The sequence below is a fragment of the Panicum virgatum genome, chromosome 3K, assembly GCF_016808335.1.
Source record: "Panicum virgatum strain AP13 chromosome 3K, P.virgatum_v5, whole genome shotgun sequence".
Lineage (NCBI taxonomy): Eukaryota > Viridiplantae > Streptophyta > Magnoliopsida > Poales > Poaceae > Panicum > Panicum virgatum.
This window is the reverse complement of record NC_053138.1, coordinates 20,717,918-20,737,798: the sequence shown is the minus strand read 5'-3', so window position 1 is coordinate 20,737,798 and position 19,881 is coordinate 20,717,918. Positions and strand designations below refer to the sequence as shown.

General features: G+C 42.0%; 1 protein-coding gene and 1 long non-coding RNA gene across 2 annotated transcripts; one reads left to right on the top strand and one right to left on the bottom strand.

The window, feature by feature from the left end:
• The first annotated feature begins 1,901 nt into the window (after nt 1-1,901).
• On the top strand, nt 1,902-6,131 carry LOC120698265 (zinc finger protein 830-like). The gene is made up of 7 exons (XM_039981798.1): nt 1,902-2,144; nt 2,705-2,804; nt 3,665-3,818; nt 4,478-4,928; nt 5,310-5,385; nt 5,502-5,548; nt 5,651-6,131. Exons 1-7 carry the CDS (start codon nt 2,059-2,061, stop codon nt 5,832-5,834), a joined length of 1,098 nt encoding a protein of 365 aa, XP_039837732.1. The 5' UTR covers nt 1,902-2,058; the 3' UTR covers nt 5,835-6,131.
• Nucleotides 6,132-11,900: 5,769 nt separating this feature from the next.
• LOC120698264 lies at nt 11,901-17,588 on the bottom strand. Its single transcript, XR_005684779.1, has 2 exons — nt 14,321-17,588; nt 11,901-13,728 (listed from the first exon to the last, which is right to left on the bottom strand). It is a non-coding gene; the product is annotated as an uncharacterized LOC120698264 (long non-coding RNA).
• Nucleotides 17,589-19,881: the final 2,293 nt, after the last annotated feature.

Genomic DNA, 19,881 nt, shown 5'->3' with positions numbered 1-19,881 from the left:
TCTCAAGTATATACTCCCTCATTCCTCTTTTATAAGACACACACGCATATCTTTTTTATTTTTATAATATAAATTTTATATGATTGGATTCGTAATCAAATATAGTTTATAGTGATTGTAAATTTATAATCATAAGTGCTATAATATATGATAAATAAATGGCCAAATTATCGTTTAGAAGACCGTGCCATATTTCACCGTGCCTTATAAATAAGGAAGGAGAGTATTCTTAACTTCGAGGAGATAGTCCAAACTTGTGAGTCTCCCAATCTGTGTCCGACATCAGCAATAGGGTCAACCCCCCCCCCCCCCTCACCCCCAAAGATATTTTGCTTTTTCCTGCCAAATGCCATCTTCCATTTTTAATATCCACCACAATTTGCACAGTAGGCTAATGTTCATCTTATTAATATCCTTTATTCCCGGTCCACCTTTCATTTTACTTAGAGTGATAGTCTCCCATTTCAGACCACCACCTTGCCAGAAAAAAGGTCAGATTTCCTATGACAGTTTGAGGGAGCAAGTAAATCGACTTTCTAGAAGAAGATCCCAATCTTTGACATGTAATCTAGAGGGCCTAATTGGGACCCCTAGGTTTCTGATGGGAAATTCCCACCTTGACAATTGAACATCTCCATGTAAGCCATTTTTTTTTATCTTCATCTCCATTGATTAAGATCACTTCACTTTTTGAGAAATTGATCTTCATCCCTGACATTAATTCATATAAGGCCTCATTTGGTTGCGTCCGTAATTTTTTTGAAATGGAATCTTTTCACATTTGAAATATTAAATATAGACTAATCACAAAACTAATTACAAAAGTTGTCTGTAAACTACGAGACGAATCTAATGAGCCTAATTAATCTGTCATTAGCACATAGTTACCGTAGCAATTTAGTGTCTAATCATGGTTTAATTAAGTTCATTAGATTTGTCTTGTAATTTACAAGCAAACTATGCAATTAGTTTTTTATTCCGCCTTGATTTAATACTCCATACATGTAAGATTCCCGTTCGTTGTGATAGATTTGGAATTTTGAATTTTGCAACTAAACAAAAGCTAAGTAAAGTAGGACCTTTATGTTTCTAGCCCCTTCAAAGTCATCCTTCAAGCAGATGATTGTGTCATCTGCATACTGTGAGGATGACTTGTATGTGACATAGCCACTCCATTAGGAATTATGGCCCTGTTTAGTTCCCAAAAATTTTTATACAGTATCCATCACATCGAATTTTTGGACACTTGCATGGAGCACTAAATGTAGTTGAAAAAAATAACCAATGACATAGTCTAACTGATTAGCACGAGACGAATTTTTTAAGCTTAATTAATCCATAATTGGGCATTAATTGATAAATAACAACGAAAGTGTTATAATTTCAAAACTCAAAAATTTTCGCGAACTAAACAAAGCCATATATGTGAAGCCAAACCAGAGATCAAACCACTCACTTGAACATGCCTGACTATCCTGGAGAGACAGTCGGCTACTAGATTAAAAAGAATTCAGCCCGCCTGATTGGCGCACCGGAGCTGTTCGGCCCAAGTCTCCATCCTGTTCCTTGGTCTTGTTTGGTTTTGTAGCATGGTAATGAATAGTAAACTTTGACCGCTAATTACGGTGTCAAACAAAGCCAGTTTACAAAACCAACTTCAGAACCCCGCGCTAGTGATCCTGCAGAATATAATGAGGCCTTTGACCGCGCGATTAGAGGATGGTTACTGTAGCATCACTATAGCTAATTATCGATTAATTACTGTAATTAGATTCGTCGCGAAAAGTTACACACATCCCTAAAAAGATTTTACAAATAGAATTCATTTAGTGCTTCATGCATGCAAGATTCTTTTTTCGGGATGTGTGCGTGCTAGAATTCTAGCATTGACAAACAAGGCCCTTCCCCACCTCCCCCCTCCCGCTGCCCGTGCCCTCCTGCCGCGACAGCTCCCGTTTCTCCAGAACCTTCTAGACGAGGAACCGCGCGACCAGCTGCCGTATCCCGCCGAGGGGGAGGGCGAAACCCTTCCTGTTCCGGGGGACGGCCTTGCCTCGCATGGATCAGAGGAAGGCCATCTTCCGCGCGAAGCTCCGCGAGACCAAGGAGAAGCAGCAGCGGCGCATCGACCCCTCGCTCGTCAGGTTCCGCTCCGACTCTCTCTGTCTTGATCCGTGTCTTCGGTTAGGTTCTGGGGTGGGCTTCGGAATCCTGCCGCTATGTTGGTTCCGTTCCGTGGTCGGGACTCGGTGGGATGCTTGGGTTGGCTGCCGTCCTGATAGGAGGTGTAAACTAAACCCTAGGGCATTCTGATGAACAGCCGGCGCAAATTGTGAGGGTCCAGGTAGTGGTGCGTAAACCTCTAACCAGTAGATTTGTTGATTCGCTCTAACAGTAGACATTAGTTCCGAATGCTGTATAGCTCCCTGAATCAGTATCTTACACTCTAATGGTAATGCATTCCATAGCCGAAATGTCATCAGGAAAATTAGTTTTAGAGTGGACAGTGGATTCCAGCATCTTTCATCATTCATTTATTCTACAGAGGTTGTCATAGACCTTGACAGCACGTGTAAGATCGGAACTAGTTTTAAGTTATAGCTACAAACTGAAAATGTATCTCACATTGTACCACGGATCTTAATTAAATAATGCAAGTATGAGCTAATGAATTGACATCTATAAGTTGTATAACCTTGTGCAGGTATAATGAATTTGATCAGCCCATATGCAGAGTCTGCAATATTACTTTAAAGTCTGAAGCACTTTGGCCTGCACACCAAGTGTCACGGAAACATCATGAGGTAAAATTATTGGCCACTGAGCAATCCATTTAGACTACTATTGTCGATTAGTCAATCTTACTCTTAGGTCCATAGCCAATTGAACATCGACTAATCGTGGCTAAGCCGCTACTTGGACGACTTGAGGACATTGGTTAACTTGTAGTGTGACTGCTGTCCATGTTCAGAGGATAGCTCGAGTGGTTGTCTAAAGGCAGTGACACACAATCCGTTATACTATGCTTTGATATCTTGAAACTTAGTCTAGTCCATCACTTCATTTAGAGAAAATAAGAAAGTGTTATCCAATATAAGCAGAAATCATGGTTTTCTCTGCCTGTATCACTAGTTCCATTTGAAAACTAAACAGTGCTGTACAAATACATATTTGACACCTATGTTATTTTGTTTCTTTTGCTGGCCATTTAATTTGAACCCTTTTGAGCACACCTCTGAACTTCCACAGACTACTGAAGAAGTTTAATGCCTATTTATTCATGTGTATGGCAGTATTCTAAGGATTGCTTTGATGTGGTTTTCTTTTCTATAAAAAAATCTAGTTATTCGTTCAGAGTTTTGGTGGTAAATATTTTATCTGTATTAACCATAGTCAATAGCATGCAATTTATGGTGAAAACCATTATTTTCCCTTATCTATGTTGCCTGTGGTTATTGCTTACTATCAAACAGCATACACGTCTTTCCACAAGAGCTGCCTGAACATGGTTTCTGTGTTGAGATAGATACTAAGTATAATTAATCGCTCTAAGAATGAGCTGATAGTTTGTGAAATTACATTCATACACTGCTTTCAAAGTGTATCTGCTATTGAAGGTAACTGCCGTTACTGCTTCTGAACTGAGCTTGTATTTTGATAACAGGCAAAAGCTGCAGCAACTGCTAAGGCTGCAGCAGGTGCAGGATCTCAAGGCAATAATACCAAGCAGGAACAACCAGTGGAGTCTCACAAGCAAAAATCTAACACACTACCTACCAATTTTTTTGATAATCAGGGAACAAAAAGGCAAAATGATGGTGAGAATACCAAACAACCTCCCTTTCTCCACATAGCGTAAAATTAACTGGCTTTATAGTATACTCTGTGGGCACTTTGCTTCTATTGTTTTACATGCCATGTTTCTGTGGTTGTAAGTCAGATGCATTATCGTTATCATGGAAATATATTTTCTTCTTTTGCCTTACAACATCTGATTGACTGATTATTCCTTTTGGTCTGCCACTGGTCTGTTATGCAATGTAATCTATTCGGATTTTATTTTCTCATAAAACATCTGTGTTGGCATATCATTGTAATCTCTGTGTGCCAATTGTTACCTTATTTACCTCTACCAAAAAATTGCAATTACATTCCTAACTGTATCTGATAAATCGTAAAATATATAAGTGTGCTACTATGTTAAGTAAAACATGGTGTAGGGTTCAATACATCGTGAAGTTGTTTCAGATATTTTACAAATATCTTAATAAAACACATTAATCTTAAATTTATACTTCTAAGGGGTTTTGTACATTTTGTTTTATGGAACATATATAACAGATGTATTCTCAGAATACCTTCCTACTTGTACTATTATGCTACAGTATAATATGACGCTTATCTGTTAGCCGTCCTAGTAAACTTAAAGGTTTTGCACAGATCAATGCCTCCGCTAATTCAACAACTTTGATACTAGATACTGGTCCTGAAGGAAGGTCTGTGCGCCGTGAAGTTGCTGTTGTTCAACCGAAAGCCAAAGAAGCAAGCTCGGATAAACCATCTGTTAGGCCAGATCAAATGGCAAAGAAAGGGAGTCATACCAACACCAATGCCAAAGGAATCCTTCCCAGGAATTTTTTTGACTATGCAGATGAAGATGAAGCTCCAGCTCCAGCTCCTAACGAACTTAGTACATCTGGAGACATCGCTAATTCCACTCACATGCAGGTGAAAGGTGTCCCTGATGGCTTCTTTGATAACAACAAAACTGGCAATGGCATGCAATCCAGTGAACCCGGTTCATTGTCTAAAGAGGCAAAGAGTTCAGGAACTGCTCAAGTAAAAGCATCATTGCCTGAAGGTTTCTTTGATAACAAAGATGCTGATCTCCGGGCACGTGGTATCCAACCTCAAAAAGTTGACATGAAGTAAGTTTACAAAGTCACCTCTTGCATTTGCATTGCATCTAGAATCCATGGCCGTTTTCACCAGAACCCTTTATTAATCATGCATTGCCCTGTTCCTTTGGTAGTTTTAAATTTGATAAATAACCAGGATTGACTGGTTATATTTTGAATAGCATTTTCTGATCTTGGCGCTTTGCAGTGGCTGATTAGCATAATTTAACAGCATGAGGATAATTTTGTAAAGCAAGTCATGTGTTGTTATTTCCACATGTATTTTGCATTTTGCATCAGTCAAGATCAAAATCTGCAGCAGTATAGATATAGAATTAGTAAATTATTATTATATGTGGTTCTCGTTATGTACACTACATTATCTTGCTAATTCATAAAATTCTTGTACAGTGATGCATACAAAGAATTTGAGAAGGAAATTCAAGAGGACCTGCAGGAAGTTGATGATCGCCTTGAAGAAGAGGAGGTTAGGCTAACTTGTATTCTACTTTCTATTCTAACGGTGAAAAAGAATACATGCCTATAATTGCATATATTAACTCCACACCGCTGATATGAGCAAACTTTGCATTTATTCTGCAGATTGATGCTGCTGCTGAGAGGGAGGAGTACTTGACTCTAGAGCAACAGTAAGATACTTGTTCACATCCAGTTACATTGGGTAAAAAAAGGACCCATTCTGAGCAAAGTGAAAAGGTTTTTATTGTGATCATCTTTTCATTTGTACACAGGGAGTACAGGCAGCGAGTAGATATGTTGAAGAAACAGCTCGTAGAGTCAAAAGCCGCACGTACTGCTAAAGTAAATAGCAAACCTGTAGGTATGGACACAGAGTCCAGCAGCGATTCATCAAGTGATGAAGAGGATGACAGCACAGATTTTGCGGTTGACTGGAGAGCGCAGCATTTGAAATGATGGAAAGATTTTGTAACTGGCACCAACCTACCGTGGAAATAGACTTTTAGAACCTGCCATCATCGAGAATTGTAGCCCAGTACATACAGTTTTTCTCTACATGAAGAATACTTTCTGTAGTTTTACATCTTTCCTTCTCTACCTCAGTAGCACCATGGGCAACTCTGTATAGATCGGAGTTCTGACCACCGTGACTTTGCAAATCACATATGTACTGAACTACTGATTGAGCTTCTTTGTCCGTAGCAAATTTTGAGCGATGATTAACTTGTTCCAAAATGGACCGGACATTGAATACTCTCCCTGTTACAAATTATAAGACATTTCCACAATATTGGAGAGTTAAAAAATTTTATGTTTGACCAAATTTATATAATAGAATAATGATATTTATTATATAAACTAAGTATCATTATATTTTTTATTAGTTATATTTTTATAGTATATTAATTTGATATCATAAATTTTTATATTTCTCTCTATAATTTTAATCAAATTTGAGATTGTTTTGACTTTCCAAAATTCTTGCGATGTTTTGAAATTTGGAACGGAGGGAGTATTTTACATGCTTCTCTTAATTCTATACATTTTAAGCAAATTGCCTCAGCATCACTATCTCGGTAGAGGGGTTGCCTGTGCATGCAGATATCTTTGGTCCTCGACACGAGGGCATCACTGCTGCTTGATGGTTGGGGTCGGAGGCTCGGAGCTCCACCTCTGGAAGTTGAAACTTGAAAGGGACGCCTGTACCTGTGCAGATTGACTGGCTTGTGCATGCTCAACGCGTGCGACCTCCTACAGGGTTCGTGTCTGTCCAATGCTCTTATCGGTGACGGTGACGGGTGGTGCCAATCAGGTGTTTCTTCATGCCGGGTGCGTATTCTTTTGCAACAGTTTGCTGACGCCGGCCTGTCTGCTTCTCTTCGCAAAAAATTCGTCAGGCTGGTTCCAAACGAGCCGCGCCTGTGTCAAGAAGCCAACTTTTGGTAGCTCTACCATGCTATACATTTAAAATATGTGTTTGAACATGCATCTGCGTCATATGATTATTGATGTGCATATGAAAGTCGATGCATCAACAATTCAACATGGTATGGTGTGGAACATTCGGCTGCCAATTTTCCGTGTCTCGATTAAATCCCCCCTGAAGAGCAGCCTGTAGAGTTGCCCCCATTTCTTTTTTTTTTCATTCAACCTTTTCCTCGTCTAGAGTTGCCTTTTACTGCTCACAGGAACACACACACCACAGTCCACAGGTAAGCCATTCAGCAGAACAGTAGAGCACTATGCCTTTGGTCAACGGTGCTTTGCTTTGTTCATGGGAAGACGCTCTTCGACGTCTCGTGCCAACGTCTAGGCATTTGAAAAGTGGCAAAAGAGAACGGATAAGACGCCAAGCCCATTGCACTCTTTGGAAATTGGAACTTTGAATTCTGTTGGTGATTCTTTCTCAGTAAATAGTAAACTGTAGCAGGGCTTTCTTGTAATTTGCACCTTGTATATGTACTCCCTCTGTCTCGATTTAAGAGTCGCACATGAACAGGAATTCCCCTCACAGGCATATGTTTTCCTAGCGACAGATAAAGCGGGACGGAGGGGGTATATGCTAAGGAATGAAAGAGAGTCGTTCCCTCCTCAACAAATTCGCATGACGTAGGTAAACTTAGTTGATACTGTTCATCTTCCCAGTCAGATTTGGCACCTGCTTATTCTATCTCTCAACAGCTGTTCGTTGCAAAGTCATGTATGCAACGTTTAATGGACACGTACATGGAGTAAAGAAACATACTAAATAATCTGGTCAACTAATTGGATACGTGGATATTAAAAAAAACTCATTGGATACGTGCACCGGTGTAAAATCACGTCATGAGCCGCCAACTGCTTAAACAACCCGTAGAGGTTTTCTAGAAAGCAAAGTAAATAATCCACAGATGAGAAGGTATCTGCTTATTTTTAATATCATGTAATTGCAAGTGAAAATGAAAGTAAATTAATAGATGGTGAGTTGGTGACATGTTTGATTGTTTTTGAAGTGTGATTTTGTGGTCATAGAGGAGTGGTTAGCCATCAATAATCCGACTATATTTTCTAGAACTGTCAATGATGGAGATGACAGTCCATAGTGTTTGTGGCACACACAAATCAAAGATACACAGAATGACAGAATTATAAAAACGACGTCAATACAGACTCTTACTTCAAGAACAAGATGCTAAGGCACATGGATTTATGACTAGAGAGTTAGCTTTGTTCCAAAATCTATCTGTATTATAGCCTGTAAATCCTCTAGTCGATCATGGATAGTATGTTTGATTAATCGGCAGTTTCTTTTGCCTTCCTTCTTATTTCCCCATGTAAGATGTAAAAAGTCCTCCATGCCCCCTTGTAAATTGTTCTCTTGGTAATAAAGTTCAGGCAGCCAAAATGGCTAACCGAGTTTTCTTTGTAAAAAACTACATTCAGGTTGCATAGTGATTTTTTTTACTTTCTCAAGATGATATGATTTGTGGTGACCCCATTTCCTTTCATGTTTCCATTTTCGTAATTCCAGATTATGTCAGATGTTTACATTTAACCATATAAACAAATTGTGTTTCTATAGTATACCACAAAATTTATACTGCTGAAAAATGCAACCGATGCAGTGACAACAGCAATGCATGTTTAAATTCCTGTTTCACAGAAGCACTTGAAGGCGTGATACATAATGCCTGAGCAGAAATTGTGTCAAGATGATTGCCATGGTCCCGTGATTATTTTGCAGCAACAGTTGATATGACCTTCCAAGTTCGTACAGCCATTTTGGTGTACGAAACCGATATCAGTTGACATGATTATTGCACGAACCGATATCAGTTGATATGATCTTCGGTCTCTGATATCGGTTTGTACAATATCATTCTTTTTTGTTTCACTGCTACTCATGACTTACGTATATTATAGGCTCCATGGTTTCCTACGATTTTTTTTCAAACCAGTACCGCACACATGATACATTCTGAGCACGCTGAATCCATAGGAACAAGGCTGAAGATAAGTATGAATCTCAGACTAGTGAGATCAGATAGCTGTCTGAAAAAAATCCCAAGTAGCAGTAATCCCAGTGAAGTGTTATAGTGCATCTGTGCAGAACCAATATATTCATTGGTTCAATTTAGCAATAGTAGTTCTATCAAAGCACGATTCCAAAAAAAAATGTCTTCCAAAGCAGATGAGAGCAGACAGCAGAATAACACCGAATTCCGTTGACTGAGCCTGAGATCATACCTTGCTCTTTGCTGCAGAATCCTCACACCTGCTCAATTCAAATTTGACTCAAGAAATTACTGAATTGCTCCAAACAGTTGAACACCACAAACTTGCCCTATTTCTCCCACATCGTTAGCAAATTCAGTGTGCCCAGTAAAATCAGTGCACTAAACTGTTTGCTGTGCGTTTTATCAGTAAAGTAGTCTCATTGAAGTTCAGCTGGGTACAAACGTATATGCGGTGCATTTCATCAGTAAAGTAGTCTCAGAGAAGTTCAGCTGGCTACAAACAAATTCCAAATCAGAAATCAATTACGCTTCATTGACAATGACATGCCTGCAAAGAATTTTGCAGAATGTCTTAAGGTATTGGCAGTTTTTAAATTTCCAGTGCTACTATACAAGTACAAGTGTTCTGTACACTGTCCACACGCGAAGGTTTGAGCGTCCGACTCGAAGCCGTGGAGACAGAGAATTCAGGGCGTGGGGGCTGGAAACCACGCCGCACCAACGCGAAACCTCCAGGCGGTAAAGGAGCCGGAAAAGCAGGATTCCGGCATCAGAACCTCATCTCGAGCCGGAGAAGGACATGGAACCGACGGTAGTCGGTAGGGGCAGCCGGGCAGGCCGCAGAGGCCTCGCTCGGTTGCCGCCGAGCCTGCCTCTCCCTGGGAGAAACTTTGTGCCCGAGTGCCCGACTACTCCCTTTTCCCAGTTCCTCCCCCTTTTCGCCTTTCACGACGTCTCTCTCTCTCGTCTCCCCACCGATCTTTTTGGTGACGTCCGATCCACTGCTTTCCGTTTTATCGGCGATCGGGGGGAGGCGGAAGGGGAGAATCTTGGAAAGGGGGGCGTGCCTGTGGAGGAGGAGATGGACGTCGACGTGATCGGACGGGTGGTGAGGGTAGGGGTTGTGGGACGGAGATGGACCGGAGGGAAGAAGAGGGACGATCTAGTTCTTGCCACTGTTGGGAGGCTTTTGTTCGCGCACCATGATTGGATCTTCATTTTCTTGCTTGCTATGGTGGCCTGCCACTTGGCCTGGTCTTGTCTTTCAGCTGGACTTTTTTGCCCCTCGATAAGTTAAGATATTGTTGCCTAGTTGACTATGGGCATTTCATCAGGCAAACGGCATGAGCTCAAATGAGTTTAATGGGTTAGATTTTAATATAGGGTGTATTTGGATGGATTGAAATGTGTTATATTAGATAATATGGTGGGGTGGAACATGTTCTATGTAATAATGTAAATACGGGTTGGAGTTGATTGGGTTGTGTTGGGTTAAAATGAATTCTTTGTGTAGAGTCAGAGCATGGAATTAAAACATCGCGTTCACATTATAAAATTTTATTAGAATTGACTTAAATTTGTTGTAGATCACTCATGACTGACAACTACTTTGTGCAAAACAGTGTGGCTAGACCCACACGTGAAATCCATGTCAAGAGTCGGATCATGGAATTAAAATCTCGCGTTCATAATATAATATTTTATCGAAATTGACCGAAATTTGTTGGAGATGACTCAGTATGACTGACAACTACTCTGTGCAAAGTAGTGTGGCTAACCTACACGTGGCTGCCATGTCAAGAGCCGAACCCTGAAATTAAAACCTCGCGTTTACACTATAAAATTTTATTGAAATTGACCGAAATTTATTGGAGATGACTCAGTATGACTGTGCAAAGTAGAGTGGCTAGACCTACACGTGGACCATATATTAAAAGCTGGACCCTGAAATTAAAATCTCGCATTCGCACTATAAAATTTAATCGAAATTGACTAAATTTTTTTGAGATGACTCAGTATAATCGGCAGCTACTCTGTGCAAAATAGTATGACAAAATATATATTATAATTTTTTTTGAGAAACGAGTTCTTATTGGATTGTAACCATAATTTGGCTAATAGTTTATTACATTATAAGATCAAATATTTGGGTTGAATTGGTGTGTGGTGGTGGTAGTTTGGGATATAGTGAGTTCATATAATATCTCTTATGAGAATGGAATGATGTAGATATAATTTGGTTTTCAACCCATTTGCAGGGTGATGGACATCATGCGTGCTCATTTGCCAGCAGGTCTGGAAAGTAAGATCGCCGCATCAGCACAAAGCAGTATGGACAAAGCTAGTAGGATTTTTTGACCCTTGGGCCCGTCGCTCTTTTGAAATAAAATTTCAGAATCCAGATTTAAGTTAAAACAGGTTAAGATCGCCGATGGAGCGCGTAAAAAATCATCATGAGTGCTCCCTGTTCTCTCTCTCTCTCTCTCTCTCTCACGTGTCCCACGCTTGACGCTCCTCTCTTCTCCAGTTTGTTTTCTTTTAAGAAGTTCATTTCCGTGTACAGGAAAGCGCATCGTGGATGAAATGACAAGTTCTTACTCTTTACACGGCTACACGCCCCTTGAATCTCAGCAGTATTGCACAAAAAAGAAAGAAAAATGCTCCTTGAATCTAGCTGGGCCTCCAACCGCGCGCGCTCTGCAAACTGATTTCTAACCATGTACTAGCAGTCTAGCACACCAATTGAAAGACGGTCATGTCCCAACGTACAGACCCAGTTTGGACTGCGTTTTGCAGCCATTAGCTTCTGTAATCAAATTTTGCATTCCTCCATTTGAATAGCGAGCACAATTTGGATGCACCAGCTTTATTCAACACCAAATACCGGTTCAGTTTCGACAGTTTCCTATTCTCCCCCTCATCTAGTCATCTGGAGGTCTAGAACACTAAATCTGAAATAAACAGAATAAGCAGCTAGAGAGCAGATTGCAATAAGAATCAAATGGAACTCAAAAGACACTCATCATAGTTGCCATGATGGTAGTTCCTCTATTCAAGCCTTCAGCCTCTAGCTGTTTTAACTATACCACAATTTGTCTCCCAATAACATTCATAACATTCCTAAATGCCAATCATGCAGCTGAGCCACTTGCAGTTCCCTCCACATTTTCTCATCCGGGCTTGGGACCGGCAAAGGCAGTGTTAAACCGCAAACAAACAAGCAACCACAAATCAAAAAGACAAACAAACAACAAACCACGGTCCTAAGCTCAAACACAAGCAACCAACATGCAAAGACTTGCGCATATAAGCATATATAAAAAGGGCCTAGCTTACAAAAAGCTGACTAGTTTGGAAAAAATTATATGAAAAAGATTCTTCGAGCCTAAACAAGGCATATCTTTGACATGTGAAAAGTCAAATTAAACATGCAAGAGAAAAACATGCTGTGAAATGTGAACTTAAATTAAACTTGCAAGAAAAGACACATGCTGTGAACATCAGCAAGACATCCAGAGTGTCGCAGCCTAGTCAGTTTGCTCTGGCAAATAGTGTCCCCATTTGCAGTTTATTTGATTTAACAATCAGGAAAAAAGTAAGACTTCAGGTCAGTTGGCACCAAGGTACAAGAACAGATAACTGGATCTGGAGGATGAAAAAGGTGTGGACTGTAACACGGTTTTAGCAAATCTTATTCAAGAAAATTAAGAGTTATCGAGGTGGCCAATGCAGATTCTACAATTCCATGTGAACAAATTCAATTGCCACAACGACCAGCTTCAGAAAAAAATCACTCCATGATCAAGAACCCAATTCAGAACTTGGCTCACAGGAGAGAACACCTCGAAGTGCAGAGTCCAAACCAACAGCACTACAAAGAGCTAGAGAAGTCCACAAGCACACAACATTGGGCAATCCTCATCTTGTACAGTTTCACCTTATCACAAAAAACTGACATCATCGGTAAGCTTCATGACCACTGATAGAAAACAAACAGGCAGCAGCTCAAGACTAAAAGTAGTGTCCTACTAACTGTTCCAGATATTTTTTTCAGGTCCGGCAAACCAATTCAGAAGTTGGTGATTGTTTTTGGCTAATAATAATATTCTTCATTTTAGCATCCTCATATCTCAGATCCAATAAGTGCAAATAATGCCATCATAGTACTTTACTTAAAATGTCAGCATACTTTTGCTATGTCGTCGCTTGAACCACTTGAACAAGAAGTCTGTTGCCTAACCAAAATTGCAAGTCTAACATCCTAGTCTGTAGCTAACCTAAGAACACTATTCAACCAACCACATAACATATTGTCAACATAACAGAGCTTCACCAAACAGACTCTCCAACAAATCTGAACAACTAACACACAAATGGAACCAAGCACACGATTCAAGTTCACCAATACAAGTCAGGGTGGGAAAATCCAGTAGGTTACTTAAAGCAAGCACCTAAGCTTCTGAGGTAAACTTCACTCTACAGCTCAATCCTAAAGCTCTTCGACTTCAAGCCCAGCAAATCAGCACATCAATCTGAACCAGGATGACTTCATTCCTCTAACACTGTCCAGTAAATCTGACCTCCGCCATAAAAATGACCACCACGCAAGAAGCAAACAGAAGACTCCAGTTCCATCTTAGAGTATTAGAGAAGCTTGCCACAAAGCAGAAAGTGCGAAACCAAATGGTGTATAGGCTCAAATGCAGCAATCGTTCAACCAAACATGTTAGTTCAGATAGATTCTCTTTGGCCGAGAGCAATCCTTGGTTTTGATCCATTGATCCATAAAGATAAAATGAACTGATGTGACTCCAAATGTGGGAATAACAGAACAAAGTTCAGAAGAGTCGAGTCTGCATAAAGTGAAGATAAGGCATAAAGGGTGCAGTGAAGGAAATGCTTCTCTCCAAGAGATCGATAACCGAAAAAGGAAGAAGAGAATATAGCTAATCAAAGAAGCTATAGGGACAATTATCTCCAGTTACAAAAAACTTTATAGTGCTGATCTTATGTGGTAACTAGATTACTAAAAAAAACTAATGGCTAGAGCATACTGTGATACGATGAATTTATTTATAACTGATTAATTAGTGAATGAATTAACAACCCATATCAAGACAATTAAATTTGATAGCCACGAATTAAATAGTAAGCGGGCTAAGGGTTATACCAAAGGAAGTGAGTAGAATGAAATCAGGAACCGGATTGCATGTTAAGAGGCATCCCCTAATTTCCAGATTGCATGTTAGTAGGCATCACCTAATTTGAAATTAGGACTCTTTAAGGTAATACTATGACTCTGCACATTCTGTAAAATATCGTAGAAGAAACACTCATGATTATTTTTCAAAAAGCTAAAGCAAATAAATTACTAGTCAGGCGTAGATATTAGGTGTCTGCAAACATGGTTTACGCTGCTTCTTGCAAAATCAATTGAGTTCTTACTGGAAATCAACTCAAACAGTGAACCTGCACCATTGGATGAGACATCTAGGGTAAGGACTGTTTCAGAACCATCAATAAGCTTGTGAAAGGATTGTAAATGACTAGAAGAATCCATAGATGAAAATAGCCTCTCGGGATGCCTTAGCAGTTATTATAAACCAACCAAACAGCTGTCAAAGTGGATCCAAAACAGAAGTTCCAGATATTAGGAGTGAACTCTGGTTAGAAGGAAGAATCTTATAAAGTGCTCCATTACTCGAAACCAAGCATCCATATTCTCAGATAACTGGAAACCAACCAAACAACCATCAAACGAAGTTGAACGAGCAAGCTGGAAAGTAATGTGTAGTCAACAACAGAGGAAATAGTTTGGGCAGACTCTGGGCAGAGGGATCTTTCTTGCAGATGTTGATCATCAAGCAACCATGGTGCATTCAAACAGCTTCAGAATGTACTCCGCAGGTCCCCAAATAATCATCAATGTACACTATCCATAAGTTCTCTGGTCAACAGAAGTAAAGAAGGCAGTGGAATTTGGAAGATATATCGGATTTAACTTGCAAAAATTGAACTTTCTAAGCCTGAAATTACCAAAGGACTCTTTTAGGTTCCTTAGAATCATGGTGAGTTCCTAGGATAGTGATAGGCCTGGCTTGGTAGAGAAGAGGCATGAGACATGCAACAAATGATCAGAAAATTATAGCTCAACAAGTGTGTCACATCTGCAATAACTTGAAAGCCTTACTGGTTGAAAAAACTAACTGGATAGGAAGCACATATGAATTCCTAAGCATCCATATAATTTAAGTGATTGATCATAATAACAGATAACAGATGGATGCAGAAATTATATGACAAGTACTAGAATCCTCCTTATAATTTCAATTGTTACGGCACAAAAGAACTCATCCACATAATTACAGGCATCCTACAGATTTGAACATTGATGCCAATCCAAAGTAATAATTTTTTTTCCAGTCAAAGTGTTGCTTCCAAGCATTCTATAGATTTGAACATCGATCACAATTGAAGCGCTGGCATTAAAGATGTAATGTCTAATATCATCATAATATGACACAGAAATAGCAAAACTACTGTCAACCATAACCAAACCTTCTACATCAACCAACCTCCACAACCAATGCCCCACCTGCATCTCTGAATGACACAAAACACACCAGAACAAAGATCAGCTTATACAATACTGAATAAATTCAGAGTCTCAAACCTCGTCATCATCCCATTGGAGAGGCAAAATATCATCCAACCATTCAGATCTGAAAAGACTGAATACAAGTAATGGAACCAATACTAACCAAAATCGTGCACTAGACTCTGACCTGCCCCCAATTTCAAGTACCAGTTCTTAGATGCAGGAAGTTCCCAATGCCAAACTAATCCTGCAGCCACCACATGAAGAAGCACGCACAAAAATATAGATAGAGCAAATCAAACCAGAGAGAAATCCCAAACCGAACATTTTATGACCAAATCAGATGGATGAACTAGCAACTAGTTGGGCTAAATGATCTGCGAACATAGAGAAGCAACACCGGATTAAAGCTATGTTCAAAGCATAACATGATGAAACAGAGCAAAGTTTAGAAATGAGTGTAAGTATGTTGTAGCCATAAAATTCCCCCACGTCGCTTGAATCCCCCAAATATGCTCGGAACCTTCTACCACTGCATGTTGATCATCATAGTATCCAAATTTTAAACTGAGAAATTATCATAATTCCAAAAAATATGGCAGGTTCTCTAAATTAGAATAGGTTAAGAGGCACTCCCAACACATTCCAATCGGCACCAACAACTCTTGCAAAAATATCAGCTGGTGACCTGCAATAATGACCATGCTATGATCATTATCTACTTTTGAGGTAGAATCCACTCAACAAACAAGATGAGAATAGTTTTGAAAAGCTGCAGAGATTCAGTGGGCTTCCTATAGCTCCTGTGCAATCACCAAGCGATCTGCAATTAGTGAGAGGCCACTCTATGATAACCATCAATTTGAACCTTAAACAAATCTATCATCAAAATGCAGGAATAGGGATAAAGCCTGGTCGATCGTTGACTAATCCAGCTGACAGTTCTATTTGTGTGCCTCCGCAAACTGCAGAATTACTAACGAAGCATCAATGGTAGCCTATGGGGAAAGTTAATTGCCGAAAAATGTTGACAGGAGAGAAAAATCAGTGAACAAACACACGGAACACTTCTCAGTTCCGATTACTCAAGCAGAATCAAACCCGCCTCCAATCCATCCGTCCATACAATCCAATTGCTGGAGAAGAACCAGCAGCCCAGATATCAGAATTGCAGCAGACAGACATAAGAGTAAGGACCAATAAGAAGGAACTGGGGTAGAGATATCCAAACGGTGATGTTCTCGCGGCGATATAAACTCCAGACAACGCCTCAATCAGGCTCCAAAACTTACACCTCTGTTTGTTTCCTCTGCAGATCCAGCTAACAGCAATTCCCATACGGGTTAAGTTCATAGGTGGCGACCTTCAAGCCACCATGATACGAAATCGACCATAACAAATCAAAATCGACGAAGGAAACCATAAGCAAACCTCCACCCTTCAACTAATCTCTCCTGAACCAGCAAGGACCCCTCCTCTTTCTGCATCTAAAAGCAGGACAAGCACCCCACCACAAACGAGATCAGCCGTTAAAATAAGAATCGACCGAGGTCTCGAATCCACCTTGACCCATTAGACTACCGGAGAAGACCGCTCGGTAACCCGAGGCCATAGGACGAGATCACACCGGGACGATTAAGCCTGAAACCACCGATCCTCCGGGTGATAAAACCAATGAACCGCCGGATCTGACGAGAGACTGACCTGCCTCGACCTCCTTGCCACACGACGCCATGAGGAACCCCCGCCTCCACTCCCCAATCGGGACGGGTAACCCTGCAACCCACACGCTGAGAAGGCGAAGATGGCGGAAAACGATTATCGAAACGAAAATACTGGAGGATCGAATCACTGGAAAAATTAAACCGGAAACCGAACAACTCGACCAAACTCGGCTCGTTCCCCGCGCCACACCCGCACGGAGGGGCGCGCGCGACCGCCCCGAGCAATCTGAGAGCACCGAAGGGCAAAGGCGGCGAAACGAATCAATCAACCGTAGTAGAAGAAGAAACGGAACGAAGAGCGAGGAGAGCGAAAAACGCAAGCGCGACGAGGCGACGAGAAGGGCAAGGCGCCGAACACCGTAGAGAAGAAAAGCCAGAGCGCAAGGGGAGGAGGCCGTCCCGTGGGCGCTATTTATTGAGGACGAGAGGCCGTGGAGGGGCCGCTGGTCTGGCTCCAGCAGGGGCGGGAATCCTTCCCGGACACGGCTCTCCTGCGCTGGCGTGCGCGGGAACGTTGGCCGCTCGGCAACGCAAGGCTGGGGTCGGTTCGGGGCCGGACGAGCGGGCGGCGGCGAAGGCGGTTGAATCGGTCGTGTCTTATCAGGGCGGTTGTTTTTTTTTTTAATTGGCCGGCCGGTCGGCTCGGGGAGGTTCGTGGCTGGCGCGTCGGCAACGCGGAGATATCCGCGCGTTTCACGTGGCGGGAGCGCGCGGGCGCGAACCGGGAAATTTCTAGGCGCCTCGGGAGTTCCGTGGGTGGTGGTGGTGGACCGCCTCGACACGTTGGCCCCCGCCGCGGACTGCCGACCGCGCGCTGTCCTGATCCTGTGCGTGAAAGCACGTGCTGGGGCCCATATTGTCGGTTGCTTCCACTCTGCCACGTCCAAAATGGGCTAGCGTGGGCCTGTAAGACCCTCAATCAGCTTAGGACGGCCCACGGTATGAGCTTTGTTCGTTCTTATCCGTTTTGTTGCTCGGTCCTCAATTTCACGTTCGGAAGTGAAGTGATCGGTAGCCTCATCCTGTCGTCAACTGCGACTGTGCAAGCCAGGGCAGCAAAGACCTTTCTCTCCTGCTACAGTACATAAAGGGCGACTGGAGGGCGACGAGAGTTCCGGCGGCGATTTCATCGTCTCCCCCTTGCCTCCGGCGGCCAGTTCGGCGTCGGAGGTGGGTGGGAGCGGTGGAATTGCCGTGCGGTGTATATTCATGTTCCTGTTTTCTTAGGATTAGGTAGGCGGGTTAGGGTTAGTTCTTCCCACGTCATTGGGTTTTACGGTGGCGGGAAGCTTTTGTGCTGGCGCTGCGCTCGCCGGAGGCGGCCGATGCTGCTCCTGGTGGGTTTCGCGGCTGCGGAGGCTTCAAATCTTGGGCCCCCTTCTCAACTCCTTGGCGGGAACGACGGGGTCTAGCGACGGCATCGATGGCGTGTCTGTTGTCCTTGTTGGAGCACCAATGACATGGCGGTTGGTCAGAGGAGGCTTGTTGGGTTCTTTTGTTACTCCTTTGTCTTCGTCGCGGACCTCGCCGGCGTCGATCTTTGGAGTTTAGTTTACCAACACGAGAAATCGGGTTGGTTTTCATTTCCCACTGCTGGTGGTTTCTCACCCACCGCCTGGGGTGGCTCGTCGTCCGGTGTGCCGGGGTTGTTGGTGATTGAAGCGCCAGATCCCTTGCTGTCCGGCGATGTGATGGCCATTGGTCATCTTGTTAGGCCTGTTCATTCAGCGTTGATAGGGCATGTTGGTGTCCCCAATGTGCTATTTATGGTGCCATTGAAAATCTCTTATATACTTTGTCGGGAAGGTGGTCGGCTTCACGGGCGGCAGTTTCGACCGTCGGCGACGGGGACAACCGGGAGGATCTTACAAGGACTTAGTTGTAATTTATTTTATTTTCAGAGTTGTCTTTGTAAGTTGTGGGATGTAAACTACCAGAAATTTATATGAAATATATTCCCGGTTTCTAAAAAAAAAAGCTAATCCGAGCAGGCCCTATCCGATGCTTTTGCTTTTGATGGATTAGCTCGGACCATGCCCATCCGATTCAACATGGTAATGGGTACCCGAAATCCGAGTACCCGATGGGTTTTACCCGATAAGAAGACGGGTATGGAACGAGTTTTCTACCCGTGGGTATGTTATTGGGTAAAATCTTCTACCCATCGGGTATGGCGGGTACGGATATGGATGTATACTACCCATACCAGCCTACCCGCGGGTAAAAAATACCCGCAAAAAATAAGCTAGCCTAAGTGCGCTCTAACTCATTTTGGCCTATATGGCATATGAATTTGGCCTAATTCAAATTCTATTAGCTTGTTGGGGTGATGAGTCAACGAGCCATCTACCATATTTCTATTAGTTTGTGGCAATAAAACTTAGAATGATTTATTTTGTATGGGAATGTCTAATATTTATATGTAATTTTTGGGTATATTTTCGGGTACGGGTTACCCGTCGGGTACGGGTATGGAAGCAATTTTCTACCCGTGTGCGGATACGGGTAACCCGACGGGTAAAATTTAGCCCTAGCGGATACGGGTATGGGTGGCCACTACCCGTCGGGTATATACCCGTTGCCATCCCTACATCCGATGTTCATATCATGCCATATCATTCGTGTATACTGCCCTCTATTTGGTTGGTCTGATTTCAGTTGATTCAATAGTATTATATTAAAGA

Excerpts from the sequence above, each read along its gene's own strand:
- LOC120698265 (XM_039981798.1), top strand. The coding sequence starts at position 2,059 with ATGGATCAGAGGAAGGCCATCTTCCGCGCGAAGCTCCGCGAGACCAAG. Across the intron at positions 2,145-2,704 it reads ATCGACCCCTCGCTCGTCAG|GTATAATGAATTTGATCAGC; the intron begins GTTCCGCTCCGA and ends AACCTTGTGCAG. Across the intron at positions 3,819-4,477 it reads AACAAAAAGGCAAAATGATG|ATACTGGTCCTGAAGGAAGG; the intron begins GTGAGAATACCA and ends CTTTGATACTAG.